At 40.3% G+C, this 16,228-nt stretch overlaps 2 protein-coding genes across 2 annotated transcripts; one reads left to right on the forward strand and one right to left on the reverse strand.

Annotated features, from left to right (window-relative positions):
* The first annotated feature begins 7,339 nt into the window (after positions 1-7,339).
* Positions 7,340-9,821, forward strand: LOC109866279 (NF-kappa-B inhibitor alpha-like). The gene is made up of 5 exons (XM_020454854.2): positions 7,340-7,670; positions 8,209-8,317; positions 8,526-8,822; positions 8,945-9,202; positions 9,418-9,821. The coding sequence occupies exons 1-5, from the start codon at positions 7,426-7,428 to the stop codon at positions 9,448-9,450; spliced, it is 942 nt and encodes a 313-aa protein (XP_020310443.1). The 5' UTR covers positions 7,340-7,425; the 3' UTR covers positions 9,451-9,821.
* A 2,201-nt stretch (positions 9,822-12,022) lies between these two features.
* On the reverse strand, positions 12,023-15,200 carry LOC109866280 (proteasome subunit alpha type-6). Its single transcript, XM_020454855.2, has 7 exons — positions 15,018-15,200; positions 14,112-14,206; positions 13,905-13,986; positions 13,521-13,676; positions 13,073-13,251; positions 12,796-12,890; positions 12,023-12,581 (listed from the first exon to the last, which is right to left on the reverse strand). The coding sequence occupies exons 1-7, from the start codon at positions 15,091-15,093 to the stop codon at positions 12,524-12,526; spliced, it is 741 nt and encodes a 246-aa protein (XP_020310444.1). The 5' UTR covers positions 15,094-15,200; the 3' UTR covers positions 12,023-12,523.
* Between the last annotated feature and the right edge of the window lie 1,028 nt (positions 15,201-16,228).

The following is a 16,228-nucleotide window of genomic DNA, read 5'->3' on the forward strand; positions in this document are numbered from 1 at the left end:
TACAACTTGAGGTATTTTTAAACGTTAATAATCGATCAAATTGAAGACGGGTCAATCTGTGTTCAATACAGGAAGACAACAAACCAACGCTTTTCAAGTCTTTGCGCAACTCTCAACAGTGTTACCCAGTTCCTAGATGGCCGTACTTCTTCATTGCACAAAGGAATAACCTCAACCAAATTCCAAAGACTGGTGACATCCAGTGGAAGCGGTAGGAACTGAATACATGTGCCTAAGAAATATTGTTTCCCAATGAGACGTCACTGAACAGAAAATTCTGAACGGTTAGTCCTCTGGATTTTGCCTGCTACATAAGTTCTGTTATACTCACAGACATGATTCAAACAGTTTTAGAAACTTCAGAGTGTTTTCTATATATATATATATATATATATATATATAGAGAGAGAGAGAGAGAGATAGATACATATACAAATATACATTATATTATTATGAATTTATTTTTGCTCAAATGTGGCTCTGCCCCACCTGCCCTGACTGACGGATCACCACTGGATGTGTGTATGTGTAAAAAAAATTATAAAAGGGGGGTATGCTAGTATTGACATTGAAATAGAGACCTTTGGGGCTTATATTCACCTTAGACCCTTAACAGCTAAGATAAGATACGAAGACATGGGACACTTCACAGAGTTTGACCATTAAGTGATTGAACTCTTTGGGGGATTCGGTAGCCTGGAAGTGATATAGGCCTAAACTGTGAGAAGTTAAGCTCCAGAAAAAAATATATGTAAACTGAAAAAGGAACCTAGTTACTTGCACATCTAAATGCATTCAACATTCAACATATCATTGGAGCAGTGGATCAGACAGGGAGAGGAACGCCCTCATGACACCCAGATCTCAGGTCTGTCATTATCTGACCATGGGAATGCTTGAGTGAAAAAGGTATTACCCCTACTCTGAAATTCACCCACGTTTCCTCGAAAAATGTGCACCACACAGGAGCACCACACACTCAGCATGAAACCCTGAGAAAGACGAGGGGAGAGGCATGATCTGAGGGCTGATTTTGTTTTAGTTTCGGTGAATCTACAGTGCCGTGAAAAAGTATTTGGCAAGTCCTTAGAATAGACCATAGAAATATATTAGAATGGCATACTAATTCTTGGACAGCTGAAGTTGTTCCAAAGATTTGTATGCTAGTTTTTCTACAGCGTCGTGGAAAAATATTTGCCCCCTTTTTAATTTTCACCTCTTTTGCATATTTTTGATACTTAATATTATCAGATCTTCAAGTAAAACCTAATATTAGATAGAGGGAACCTTAGTGATCAAATATCACAACAATTACATACTTATTTCATAAACAATTTTATGCAACACCCAATGCCCCTATGTGAAAAACTAATTCTTCCCTTACACTCAACTGGTTGTGCCACATTTAGCTGCAACGACTCCAACCAAACGTTTCCTGTAGTTGTTGATCAGTCTCTCAAGTTGTGGAGGAATTTTGGCCCACTCTTCCATGCATATCTGCTTTAACTCAGAAACAATTGTGGGTTTTCAAGCATTAACTGCTCATTTCAAGTCCTGCCACAACATTTCAATTGGGATTAGGTCTGGACTTTGACTAGGCCATTCCAAAACTTAAAATATGTTGCTTCTAACTATTTTTATGTAGAATTGATTGTGTGTTTTGGGTCATTGTCTTTCTACATGAACAATCTGTTCATTTAGGAGGTTTACATTTTTCTAGGTAACAAGACTTGTAACCAAATCTTTGATTGTTTTGAGGAATGTATTTTCTTGTCCGAACATACCTTCATTATTCTTGTTGTAGTAAGGATGGGTTCAGCTAAAACTTGCATCATACCTTTCCTATTAGAAACATACACAAGATTACCAAAAGTATGTGGACACCTACTTGTTGAACATATAATTCCAAAATCATGGGCATTAATATGGAGTTGTCCCCCCCCCCTTCTGGGGACTCCCGAAAAGTACAGCGGTCTAACGCACTGCATCACAGTGCTTGAGGCATCACTACAGACCCTAGTTCGATCTCCGGGCTGTATCACAACCGGCCGTGATCAGGAGTCCCATAGGGCTGCGCACAATTGGCCCAGCGTCGTCTTGGTTAGGGTTTGGCTGGTGTAGGCCGTCATTGTAAATAAGAATATGTTCTTAACTGGCTTGCCTAGCTAAATTAAGGTTAAAAAAAGACAGACAATTTGCTGCTATACCAGCCTCCACTCTTCTGAGAAGGTTTTTCACTGAACATTGCTGTGGTGACTTGCACTTATGTTTCCACTGACCTAATGATTTTAGCATTTAGTCCTACTCCAATTTATAACTTTATAACAGACAATAACTCATCAGACATCCACTATTATGTCAAATTACATCAGTCCAATTTACGTTATAAATATATTTATGTGGATAAGGGAAGGGTGAAGTCCCTTAGCCTCTCTGGGATCGTCCGGGACGCTAGCGTCCCACCTCGCCAACAGCCAGTGAAATTGCAGGGTGCCAAATTCAAAACAACAGAAATCTCATAATTAAAATTCCTCAACCACACAAGTATTTGACGCCATTTTAAAGATACACTTCTCGTTAATCCATCCACAGTGTCTGATTTCAAAAAGGCTTTTCGGCGAAAGCAGAACATATCATTATGTTACGTCAGCAGCTAGTCACAGAAAGCATTCAGCCATTTTCCAACCAAAGAGAGGTGTCACAAAAAGCAGAAATATAGATAGAATTAATCACTAACCTTTGATGATCTTCATCAGATGACACTCCCAGGACTCAATGTTACACAATACATGTATGTTTTGTTCGATCAAGTTCATATTTATATCCAAAAACCTCAGTTTACATTGGCGCCATGTTCAGAAATGCCTCCAAAACATCCGGAGAAATTGCAGAGAGCCACATCAAATAACAGAAATACTCATCATAAACTTTGATGAAAGATACATGTTTTACATAGAATTAAAGATAAACTTGTTCTTAATGCAACCCCTGTGTCAGATTTCAAAAAAGCTTTACCGCAAAAGCACAATATTCAATCACCTGAGAACAGCGTTCAGCAAATAAAAGCAAGCCATAAAACCATATTGTGGAGTCAACAAAAGTCATAAATAGCATTATAAATCTTCACTTACCTTTGCTGATCTTCATCGGAATGCACTCCCAGGACTCCCACAAGAAATGTTAATTTTGTTCGATTACGTCCATATTTATGTCCATATACCTCAGTTTTGTTCACGCGTTTAGTTCACTACTCCAAAGGCATGATGCGCGAGCGCAAAATCCAGATGAAAAGTCAAAAGAGTTCCATTACAGTTTGTAGAAACATGTCAAATAATGTTTACAATCAATAATAATATTCCAACCGGACAATAGTGTATTCATTACAGAGGAAAAAGAAGGTACGGCGCGTCCGCCTGACCGCGCAGTCAACAACTGATGGGCCTCACCCTAGTCCACTTGCTGAAACAGCTCTTATTCGACACCCTGTCACGAATCCCGTTTCCTGAGTCTGTTTTTTGCCTGTGTTCTGTCCTGGAGTGTTTTTTCCGGCGTCCTGGAACGCACCCTGTCTGGTTGCCGGGCAATGTAGCCAGTTGGGAGTTCTGATTACCCGCACCTGTATCCCATCAGCTATCTGCACACCTGTTCCTGATCATCATTTCTCCTCTTCATAAGCCCGGACCTGACATCCATTCCCTGCCGGATCGTTAGCCATGAACAGTATGTTGTGCCAGAGTATCAGCCTCAAGTTGGATAGAATTTGTTTAGTTGTTTTTTACGTATTGCTTGCCTTAATCTTACCTCCGTTTGTTCTGTCTTCAGTTACTCACCCGGATCATTTACCCCATTCCCGCCTGGTCGTCGGAGGATTCCGCTACCCCATTGGATCCACCTATTTACTCCCATCAACTCACCACCGCTGCCCGCTACGCCACCTGGATATATCTACCCATTCTCATTCACTTGTAAATAAATACTCACCTTCTTCCTACTCTCCTTGTCTGCTTCTGGGTTCGATTTTGAAAGAACGTGACACACCCTTCCACAATAGAAGCCTCAAACAACTTTCTGAAGACTGTTGATATCTGATGGAAGCCTTGGGAAGTGCAATCTGGCCCCACAGACACAGCATATTGGATAGGCAATCACTTAAATGAAACTACAAACCTCAGATTTCCCACTTCCAGGTTGGATTTGTCTCAGGTTTTCGCCTGCCATATGCGTTATGTTATACTCACAGACATCATTCAAACAGTTTTAGAAACTTCAGAGTGTTTTCTATTCAATACTACTAATAATTTGCATATATTAGCATCTGGGACAGAGTAGCAGGTACCTTATTTATCCAAGCTACCCAATACTGCCCCCCTGTCACCAAGAAGCTTTAGACATGTTAGCCATAGCATGAGTCAGATGTGAGTCACTACCCTGTCAATTCAGGGGCAGAAAGGTTGACTATTTAATACTATTCAGACAGTGGAACATAAATGGTGCCATCTGATTGACATATTAAAGTGCCCTCTCATTTTCACATTGGCTCAATTCAGTAAGAACTGTGGGTGGGTGCTGGTCTACAGATTAAAGTCCTAGAACAGAAAGTAGAAGGCATTATTTTAAACAAAATCAATCTGCGTGGTATTGTAACTGTGTCCACTCACACACACATGCATTCTTACAAACACACACACACACACACACACACACACCTGACCCCTGACATACAGTATATGGAACAGTAGAGGAAGTTATACATGCTGTGTCATTGTGTGATTCTATTTTTAGACTGGAATATCAAATTGTTCCTAGAAAGGGGAACTTGCCTTGCAGTATTATTGGAAAACAGACAGGAAATTACTGTACAAAGTTAACATATGAATTGTTTTTAATTGGTCATAGCAAGGATCATGTAGCATTGATTTAGAATTTTAGGAACCCTCATATTTAACCCCTTTTTTAGGCACTAAACTACTTCCTTAAATGTTTTTAACTGGTACCGGCCTACCTTCAGACAAGTCTTGTGAGGCTTGTGGTCATGCTACAGAGCTACGTGTTCGTGAGAGAGTCTCGTCTTTCCATAGAGGGGTGATAATAGTTTTGTAGGCCAAACCGTTCGGGTGCTACAGACACTTTCGTGATAAGACCGATTTTCAGCATGTCTCCTGGTCTGTAGCTCTCCCACCTTTCACCGCAGATGCGGAAGGATGACATTGGCAGATGCAGTGGATTGAGACGCCACCCATACAAACAGATAGCTTAACTAGACTGATTTTTATGGGGATTTTTGATTATGCTCATTAGATTTCCACAGGGGCACGGACATCAACTCTAGGGCTTTTTAATAAGACTGAACAGCAAAATGAGGCAGTAACACAAAACTGACTGTAAAAACGAATGTGACTAATGTAACAATTAATGACTACTAAAACTACCAAAATAGTTGAATATAAGATGTGATCCCACAAATGATGTCCCATAAATAGATAGTTGAAGTCTGAATCCAGACTAAAGTTATACGTTGGAGTAAGCCTAAATGTTAAAATCATTAGGTCAGTGGAAACATCATAAGGGCACTATCTTTGCAAACAAGTGTATGTGGTGCCTTGAACAATGCATATGCTTGTGTAATAGTTAAGCAAGGAAGTAGCTGTTACAACTGCAAACCGATAGAGGACAATGTAGAGAGATTAAGGCATCTAAGGTGATAGAAATGGTGCGCATGGAAACCATAGTAAACACAGAACAAATTGGCTGAAGGAAGGATGTTACAACATTTAACTATAGCAAATTAGCAAGGACTTCCTATATTTTTGGCATGGGGGGGGGGTCCTTATAAAAATCAAATCAAAACTCATGATAACATTATGAAATATGACTCAAATCCCCTCCAGAAAAAGCATATTATGTCCTTAGCCTAGTTTCAGTATTGTGGCACTTTTACTTGTCAGAGAGATATTCTGTTACACAGATAGAGGAGTGTGCCTGTTGCCTGTTGTCATGACTCCTGACGGTGTGACGCACACCCTCACTTTACATCAGACAGCAGGGTGTGTGTGTGTGTGTGTACAGTGTCATCACACCCAGTATCGCCCCACAGATGTGTGAATGCTTACTGTTAGTGGTTACGGTTGCTATGTTGTTAAAATCATCTGTCCCTGTGCAAACATTAAGTTTTCAGTTGATATGTCAGGGTGCGGCTATCCCAGGTAGACAGTATAGAGTTTATAAACGCTGTCACGCAAGGTAAGGCCAGCAGAGATGTTGTGCAAGTTGAGAAGTTTCCCTCTGTGGTGATATCCCCCTCACACATTCACATCCTTAGACTGGGTCAAACGTCAAGCATGATGTAAATACCAAAGATGTTTGCATAACCTACATCTTCACAACATCTCTCAATAGTGTTGTTTTAGGGAAACCCTTTTGATTTCCAAGGGAATGTCATGTAATATTACATTAGCTATTTGCAGCACATCAAGGGTAACTCCAGTAGGCTATATCCCATGAAGGAACATGCAGCAGTGTCAGTTTCATTGTGGGGTTATGTACACCATGCCCCCTGTTTTTTAAATTCTGCAGTCAGAGTCCCTGTGGAATCATCTGTCTCCCAACTCTATCTGATTCACCAAAGACATGTGAACCATGCAACTAGAGGGAATATTTTGGTTTTGTTTTCCCCACACTGGACTTGTGTTCTGTATTTCTACATGAAGGCTGCAAACATCCCTCCAACATGGTATCCCAACCTGGATAAAACCTGGCCATATGGAGAATACATTTGCATTGTATTATCTGTTTATGCTTGCTGATACGCATTTTATCCATGTATGATAGCATATGAGATCAGGTGAGGTGCAAAACTGTAATAGTACAATAATAAATAGGGTAAACTAATATGATATTTCACACACTGGTTGACCTTCAATTTACATTCCATGGAACACCTGCATGCATAGTTAACAAAATACTGGTCTGTCCTGTATACAGTCAAAATCTGCTAAATGTGCTGAACAATTATGTAATTTCCCTCAATTACCTCGTTATGACACATTAATTCCCCAAGTGAAAAGGGATTTATTCTAGAACCTGTCAAAGGCACCCGTTTGTCTCTCATTCATTTATCTCATTCATTGAAGTTATTTCTGTCTGCATCACAGGTAGATTTTGATGTCTAATAGGAAACTACAAGTTTTCATTATTACTCTGAGTCTGTGGGGCTAATTCGAGGGGGAATTTTTCTCATAAAAGCCCAGTCTATGAGTTTCCCTGCTAGTTGTGTCGAGATAACTCAACGTGGAAATCCCCCATTCTTTGTCTCCTCCCCGTAGAGCATTAAACCCACTGGCGCCTCCCTCCAACACACACTCCAATTCCAAACTTGAGAGAGAACAGAGAAGTGAGTCGACTTATCAGTCTGTTAGTCTATTCACTATGGATGTTACAGTTTCAAACCACAAACAAATGGATTATAACTATGATGATATGGAATCGAAGCACGGGAAAATGGTACCTTGCCAAGAAGACCGTTTTGATAGCGGTCTGGATTCTCTAAAAGAGGATGAATATGGTAACCTTGTGAAGGAGCTGGAGGAATTGAGAGTGGCCAATGTCGAAGTCTTGGCAAACCCCTGCAGTAATGAACCCTGGAGGAAAACAGTGACCGAGGACGGCGACACGTAAGTTCACTTTTATCTTTGGGGAATGTTGCATTTAAAAGGGATGTAGGCCTATAGGCCTACTACAAGTGCAAAAATTCAAATTGAAATATTCTATTATAATCTAAAGCAATGTTATAAGTATACAGCATTTTATGCAAAACCGTATGCTTTCATAAAGTATACAAAACTTACAGATATGCTCATGTTATCAAGATGTTGTAAAATTAAGCAGCTGATAGTCATAAACGATAGTCATTTTGTTAACTTGCAAATTATGACTATTGGACTAGTTGTATGATGAGTATGTACTTTGCCTCAGAGCTGCGCCTAAGGCGGTGCTAAAGTCAGCTCTGCGCAATTAGGAAAGTCCCTGACGAGATGCCAGGAATGATAATGCATCAGATGTGTCAAGCCGCAACTGGTGGAAATAACCCTAAAAAAAATCCTTTATTGCGCAAGGCTCTAGTGTTCGCGCTTTGTTCAACCACTTCCTATGCGCCATGCATATCTGAATCACAGCCTTTTTAAAACTTTTATTTTCCCCTCCTCCACACAGGTTTCTCCACCTGGCCATTATTCATGAAGCCACAGAACAAGCCGAGCATATGATCAAACTGTCACACAATGATAATATATTACTGGACGCACAAAACAACCAGAGACAGGTAATTATTGATGACCAATGGGGAAATAGATAATTGATCAATTAAAAAACATACCCCCTTCGTTAATTAAAACAATGAATTGGTTGATAAACAACTGTCTTATTGAACAAGTGGTCATCAAGACACATATAGTTATTAACTGTTATAAACAAGCCATCTAAATGGTTACACCTGGAAACGATATCTAACCATCTAATTCTTCTCTCAGACTGCGCTCCACCTGGCAGTAATAACAGAACAGCCCCATCTTGTAGAGAGGCTACTGAAGGCCGGGTGTGACCCGCGGTTAGTAGACGACAGTGGGAACACCGCCCTCCACATCGCCTGTAAGAAGGGCTCTCTCACCTCCTTCAGTGTGATCACCCAAAACTGCCTCCGCCACCTCAGTTACATCCTCACCTTCCCCAACTACAGCGGACACAACTGCCTCCACCTTGCCTCCATTAATGGATACCTCTCCATGGTGGAGAGTCTGGTTCAGCTTGGTGCCGACATCAATGCACAGGTATGTTCATCACACAGGTATTCTGTTGCCAATAATCAAGTATCCCCATTGATGATTGAACACCTAAATGTATTCTCAAAGCAAAAACAGCTAACGTTTGGTGTATTTTTGTTTCCCCTCAGGAACAATGTAGCGGTCGTACAGCTCTCCACCTGGCTGTAGACCTCCAGAACCTATCCCTGGTCCACCGGCTCCTCTCCCTGGGGGCAGACGTCAACAGTGTGACATACGGGGGCTACACGCCGTACCACCTGACCTACGGGCGTCAGAACACTGAGATCTGCCACCAGCTGTATGAGAAGACAGACCAGGAGCTCAGAGAGCTGCCTGAGAGCGAATCAGAAGAGAGCGAGGAGGAGTGCATGTCTGATGATGAACAGGTGAGAAGCTAACAACAGCTAACAACAGTCTCACTTGTAAAAGAGATTTGATCTCTATATAAACAAAGGTTAAATTAATTAAAAACTGCAGTACTAGAGAGGGGGGAAAGGCTCTATCTGTTCAAGTGGATTGACTATTGACTAACAAATACATATTTTTTTTCTATTTAAATGAGTTGAGTTTACAGATTTGTTGTTTCTTTTTTTCTACACAGATGTACGATGACATTACATTCGGGCAGAATTGAAGTGGTCGCATCACATGGTGACGTGAAGTCAAGTCGATGAAGCTGCTACGGGCCAGTCCAGTCAAAGCACAGTGGGAACTCCAGGTCCCAGAAGCCTTCGGGAGAGCCGCCTAGAGCCGGCAGACAGAAAAGGCGACAGAGAGACAAGACTGAAGATGCCGTTCGGTCGGGATGGAAGTCTGGTGTTCTGTGAAGATCAAAAGCACCGGAACACATATGACCCCTGACCTCAGAGAATTCTCCTATTTTCATGTATATATCAGTAATATATTGTAAATACACAGAGATATTTTTATACTTGTGAATGTTTTTATTAAATGTGAGTGAAACACTATTGAAAATAATGAATAAAATATGCATCTATAAATGGATTTTCACTGTTTTATTTCCTACTCGGACGCACTGTGGTTTTGGTTCATTTCCTGTGACACGATGATTATTTCAGCAAACTGTCTCATAGTACAGTCCTCAATTTCCTGTCACACTCTAGTAATTCTCCATGGCCATTTTTATACAGTAATATACAGTATCAAACCATCTCAATAAACTGCCTCACTTAGCCAACATCAGTCACATAGAAAATCCCACACAAGGCCAGTGGTGTAAAGCACTTATGTAGAAATACTTGAAAGTAGTTTTTTTTGGCGTATCAGTACTTTACTATTTATTTATATTTTTGACAACTTTCACTAAAGAAAATAATGTACTTTTTACAACATACATTTTCCCTGACACCCAAAAGTGCTAGTTACATTTTGAATGCTTAATAGGACAGGAAAACGGGTTAAAGGAACATTCCAAAATGCAACTGCCTCTGATCTGGCGGACTCACTAAACACAAATGCTTTGTTTGTAAAGTATGTGTGAGTGTTGGAATGTGACCCTGGCTATCCACACATAAAAAAAAAACAAGAACAGGGTGTCGTCTAGTTTGCTTAATATAAGGAATTTAAAATTATTTATACTTTTACTTTTGATACTTAAGTATGTTTTAGCAATTACATTTACTTTTGATACTTAGGTATATGTAACACCAAATACGTTTTAACTTTTACTCAAGTAGTATTTTACTGGTTGACTTTCACTTGAGTCATTTTCAATTAAGATATCTTTACTTTTACTCAAGTATGAAAACATGGTACTTCTTCCCACCACTTGCAAGACAAGTGAATTCCCCTTCCCCCACATAACGCACACAGGACTTGTAATAAATAAATAATATATGCTATTTATATCCAAAGCACCAGTCATGCGTGCACACTTTTTACGTATGGCTAGTCCTGGGAATCAAACCCACTATCCTGGTGTTGCAAATGCCATGCTCTACCAACTGAGCTACAGAGGACCAGTCTGGGGTTTCTTGGTTGGGGTGGGGTCATCAGATCTGTGAGTCACATTTTTAAAAGTCCCTCCCGGATTGGATGTGTAAGAGGAGCTCCAGCTCTGTACTGTTTTATACAAAACATTACACCTCAGAAGCACCACTGAATCAGTCTGGGTAGGCATAGGAAGAGTCGACTCATTCTGTAGAAAACCTACTGGTCACCAATCTGGGAATTATTGAAATTTACCAGACTGGACTACCCATGCTTATTATTTGTATTACCAGAAGCAGTAATGACTACTGGGAAACCCTGAGAGCTAAAAGTATAACACAGGACAAGGCTGAATTTCAGCTGACTTAACATACCCCAGGTTTCCAATTGGCGACAGATTTTCATACGAATATTCTAAAATCCGCAGCTCTCCTTCAGCAACCCTTGCTCCCAGTTGCACATCTGAAAAACACTATTATAGTCCGTCAGTGGTAGAAAAATACATGATCTTTGGACTACTGGCAGTGTAAAATGGACCCTATAATTGCTGTGGGTCATAAACATCAGTTGGCCTATAGACCTCTGGATTCTCAGGGGATTTCCCAAGGAATCTGACTCAGCCTCACCCAAGGACGCAACAGTACCTCTGCATGTGATCTGTTCATACCCTCTGGATTTAGAACTAACATGACGAGTCAAAAAAACACTAATCCTGAGACTTTGGATTAGTCTTTTGCCTCTGTAATCTAAACGGCATTCGATATGTGACGTTTTCCAATAGGCAAATATCCCATCTAGTTCACTTATTAATAATACATTTATCTGGAAGCCATTCAACCTTTACCCGCTATGCATTCAGGTATGTAAACACCTTTTACTGACATCTCTCATATAAATACTGCACTCTTTTCTCAAAACGGTTTGCCTTGTGATTGTCGCCTGAGGTGCATTTTCAAACAAATGTATTTTTGACTTTCTGAAAGTGGAGAATGCATAGAAATGATAGGAGCTAGGACACAACCAGTTTTGACTGACTATAGTAAAGAACCTTTACCACAGCTCTGCAGTATGACGTGATTAAATGAGCAGAACCACAACAGGAAGTCAATGTTCTACTCTGCAGAAATGTTCAAAACTTTCCCAGTTTCTAAATCTGTCTCAGTCAGGTCACCTAATTTAAAAGAGAGAATAGGATCTTAAGCACTTACAAACATATTGTAGAAATGCACTTACAAATTTGAAACACATTGTACGAATTGGAATTCGGAACACATCCTACAAATTGCAATTTATTTATATGTTGGATGTAACATACGAAATAGATGATGTAGTACACAACTGTGCAACATTTCCTGAACCCTCGTGAGTACTACTTTCAGAATTACTAGCGAAAACATATACAAAACCTCTGGAACAGACCTTTAACAAGTTAAAAAGTCAAATTTGTACTAGGTCATATAACGAAGGCCTGGTGCACAGAATTCAGTCAAATCTATGGGTCACACATGGAGCACTGATTTAAAAAGAAAAATATTGTCATACTCCTACAGTCTGTCACGAGTACCTGAGAGAACATGCCGGGACAGGTTAAGAGATCTAACTGAAAATAAATTAATAAAAAAATAAGAATTTACTAGAAACATTTTTAATGGAACAGGGGGTAAAATACAAGGATAACACCATTCTTCAACAGGGGGACTACAAATCCCATCATTCAGTTACACATCTCTCTCTGGGACTCTGTAGTCTTTCTGGGCTCAGTCTCTCTCCGCTAGGGACACCAGGTGGATGTCCACCTCAGACTCGGTCAGAATCCTGCAGTTAGAAAGAAATACAGATTCAAATTCCTCACTATGAACTTCGCAACAACACAATTCTGGCAGTACATTAGTGGGACAGACCAATATAACACCTCCACACCTAAAGTGTACCTCTTTTACACACTTTCTAAACAACAAAGGTCTTACTGTATTTTATATGGGGCCTAATGATGCTAAGTGAGAGTGTTCAGAGCAGAGTGGTGCTTCACCTGAACTTAGGATCCTCTGTTGTGATGACTCCTATCTCCAGCTCAGAGGGCTTGAAATCAATTGACAGAACTGTTGACAGACAGGTGATGGCGGTCTGAAGAGAGGGAGGCAGAAGGAGAGAGATACAATTAAACCACTTGCAATTACATCTACTGTTTTTGCAGAGGGGAGAAACAAATGCTGACCGTACAACATTTCACTTAGTAGTTAATTTCGTTGTATCACTAAACTTTGTACTCTATATACACAGTTAGCGGAGTGGAAGGGGTTTTCTACCTCAACAGTTTCTTTAAAGGTCCAGTCGAGTTTCTTTTTGACTTTCTTCTCCAGGAAGCTGGTGGCCTCTGTCTGTTTGACCCCTGCAGCAGTGGCCTTGAACCCACAGTAGTAGCCTGCAGGGTCACACTTGTACACCTGGGGACCACACTCCTCATCCACACCTATCACTATCATGCCTGAAAAGCAGAAGAAGAAGAAAGGAAAGACAGGATACTGGTCAAGGAGAACATTTTGTTTGTGCAGAAGATAATCTAAGAGTTGTAAACGATATCAGGAAAAGATGCATTGGCATTGTCTATAATTGTCTGAATTAAAATTAGGAGTACAACACGGCTCATTACAATTCCATGCTTTTGACTGCCTAGTATGTAGAACTTGTGCTTCAAATTTCAGTTCCAACACACATAAATCCAGTGATGGTGAACATGAATAAACATGCACTTACAGCATCCCAGTGGCCTCATCTCAGCATTCTGTGTGTACACCTGAGAGATGTCAGCAATCCTCTTACACAGCATGTCCACTGGGATCTCATAACCATACTTGTACTTCCAGTTGGCTGCCTCGTAGCGCGCTCTCTGAACCTGGGACTTGCTGTCCGCTGGAGGAGAGAAGAGTCAAGCAGTTAGAGCCAGCACTGGGAATTGGCAATTTCAATGTAGGCCTTAGTGTTATGCACATGGAAGGGGGAAGAGTACTTTTCTTAGTAAGAGTTGAATTATATGAGTTGGGATACAAGTAAAAGTGAAGTTGTTAATAAGAGTTGGCTTTGACCATCGTAGCAGTTTACCAAGTAGTCTTGCTAAGGCATTGTGTATCCTACTCCTACCTGTCATCCCTGACATCACACAGCCAATGTTCTCCGTTATCCTGAACAGGTGAGTGACTGTGGAGGCATCCAACAGCTTGTCCTAGTAGAGACAAAACAAGGTAACATCCTTTTTAAGGAATCAAATTGTTGGAGTAAGTTAGTACTCCACTTGTGAAAAGCCTAAAACAATGAGGTAAACGGGCATGGTTTTACAGCTGAACTTACCGGTACTTTCTTCTGTGTGACGACTACTGCGCAGTCTTTACCTCTGACTGCTACTGATGTGAGACCACCTTGGTTTATGGCCTTGAAAGCATATTCTGTGTAAAACACAACAGGGTTATTCAGAACATGATCGAATCAGTGCATGGGCTGGCAGGGTAGCCTAGTGGTTAGAGCGTTGAACTAGCTGACAAGGTACAAATCTGTCGTCCCACTGTTCCTAGGCCATCATTGAAAACTGACTTGCCTAGTTAAATAAAGGTCAAAAGCACTTCAGATAACAGCACACCATAGAATTAGGAATCACAATACTAATAGGATCTATCTAATAGGATATATCCTAAATAGGATCTCTATGTCTGACCAATGATTATACACATAATTGTATCTGGCACCCATTCTTCCTTCACGTTGAGATTTACTAAGATGGCCTCGCGAGACTTCCTAGCTTGCTAACAACATACTGTGGTTAGCTAGATTCCCTCACTAGCAACTAACTAGCTGCACTCACGTCTACAATTACCACAATAAAGCAACGTGTTTTCAGTCGCTATCTAGTACAAATGACAATTTCATGTTGAGTGAGTAGGTAGCTAGCTAGCTAGCTAGTTATTTTAATTGTGTTTCTTATCAGGTGTTAGCCTAGCAAGCTGAGCATTCTGCTTATTGTGCGGATATCTAACGTTAGCTAGCTACATTAGTAGTTGGGGGCAGTCAAACTAAATTTCGAAACTTAAAACTGCATGCAGAATTTGAATATGTTAAATTTAAAAAATGACTATAGACGTAATGCAAGTTAGCTAGTTATCAACTTATTAGCGTTAGCTACTTAGCTATGAACAATGACAGAGCATTTACCAAGCTGGGTACAATATTGTGTGCATGCAAATGGAAATATACCGTACTAACCAACTTGGTAGAGTCTACCCTCTGGAGAGAAGATAGTGATGTGACGATCAAAACCTGCACTTGAGCCCCGGGACATCTTGGTTGGAATTTGGTTAGCTAAGAAGTGAAAAATATGTTGTAAACACAAATCTCACTTCATGCATAAATGAACCAGCATCTCATCAATACTAAAAGTACTTCCGGATCACGGAATTTCGCGAAACGTTCGAAATAAACATCCCCCATGTAATGGTAGTAAGGTGTCAATAACCAAAAATGTATTCATGATGTATGAAAAATAATCCTCTAAACATGAACATTGATTCATATTTGTTCATATTTAAGTGACATTTGCATTAAATGTGGGTTTTTAAAACATGTTCCAAGGTCAAATAAATGCCCCCAATGCAAATCACAATGTATGTATTACATATTGGGTTATAGAGAAAAAACGATTTGTGCTGATGTAAAAGTGGGGTGGGGAGTACCCATTAGGGTCTGTAGAATTTATATATGGTGTCGTTTCATGGGGCTCTGAATAATACAGAGTTTTGCTGGCCTTTTACTGTGGTAAAACAGCTTAAAATGGGGATGCCTGGCCATGGACAATATATATGGTATATAGCACTATACTGGAAAAACGATTCTTAGTTCAGATGTTACAGTTGGGTGGGGAGTTTTCAGTAGAGTCTGTAGAATCATTATATGGTGTCATTTCATGGGGCTCTGAAAATAATACTGAGTGTTGCTGGCCTTTTACTCTGGTCAAACAGCTTAAAGGGGAACTGCACCTGCTAATTTAGCCTTGTTTTTTGGCTTGCTTCTCAACAAATGCTGGCGGTCAAGACAGAAGTGAGGCGTGAGTTGGCTTGGGAGTGTGGTTTGATGTGAGTGATTCTTGGGTAGGTACAACAAGACACACCCATCTGTCAGAACCTTGCCTGCAGCTGTTTCCCTCCACTCAATCACAACGAACAAACCTCCTGCAGTTTAGTAACTACAGACAGATGTATGGTGAGATGCTGGAGGGAGCTTTGAATAGGTCAGTATCCAACAGAGTAAAATGAGAATGCAATTGCTGAATTTATGTAGATATTCTAAAGTGTTTTGATAACTTTCAAATGTAGTAACGGGTACATGTAGAATAAAAAATCTGAACAATCAATCAGGGGTGTCAAACTTATTCCATGGAGGGCCTAGTGTCTGCTGGTTTTAGTTTTTTCCTTTCAATT

Source organism: Oncorhynchus kisutch, linkage group LG21 (assembly GCF_002021735.2).
Source record: "Oncorhynchus kisutch isolate 150728-3 linkage group LG21, Okis_V2, whole genome shotgun sequence".
NCBI classification, from domain to species: domain Eukaryota; kingdom Metazoa; phylum Chordata; class Actinopteri; order Salmoniformes; family Salmonidae; genus Oncorhynchus; species Oncorhynchus kisutch.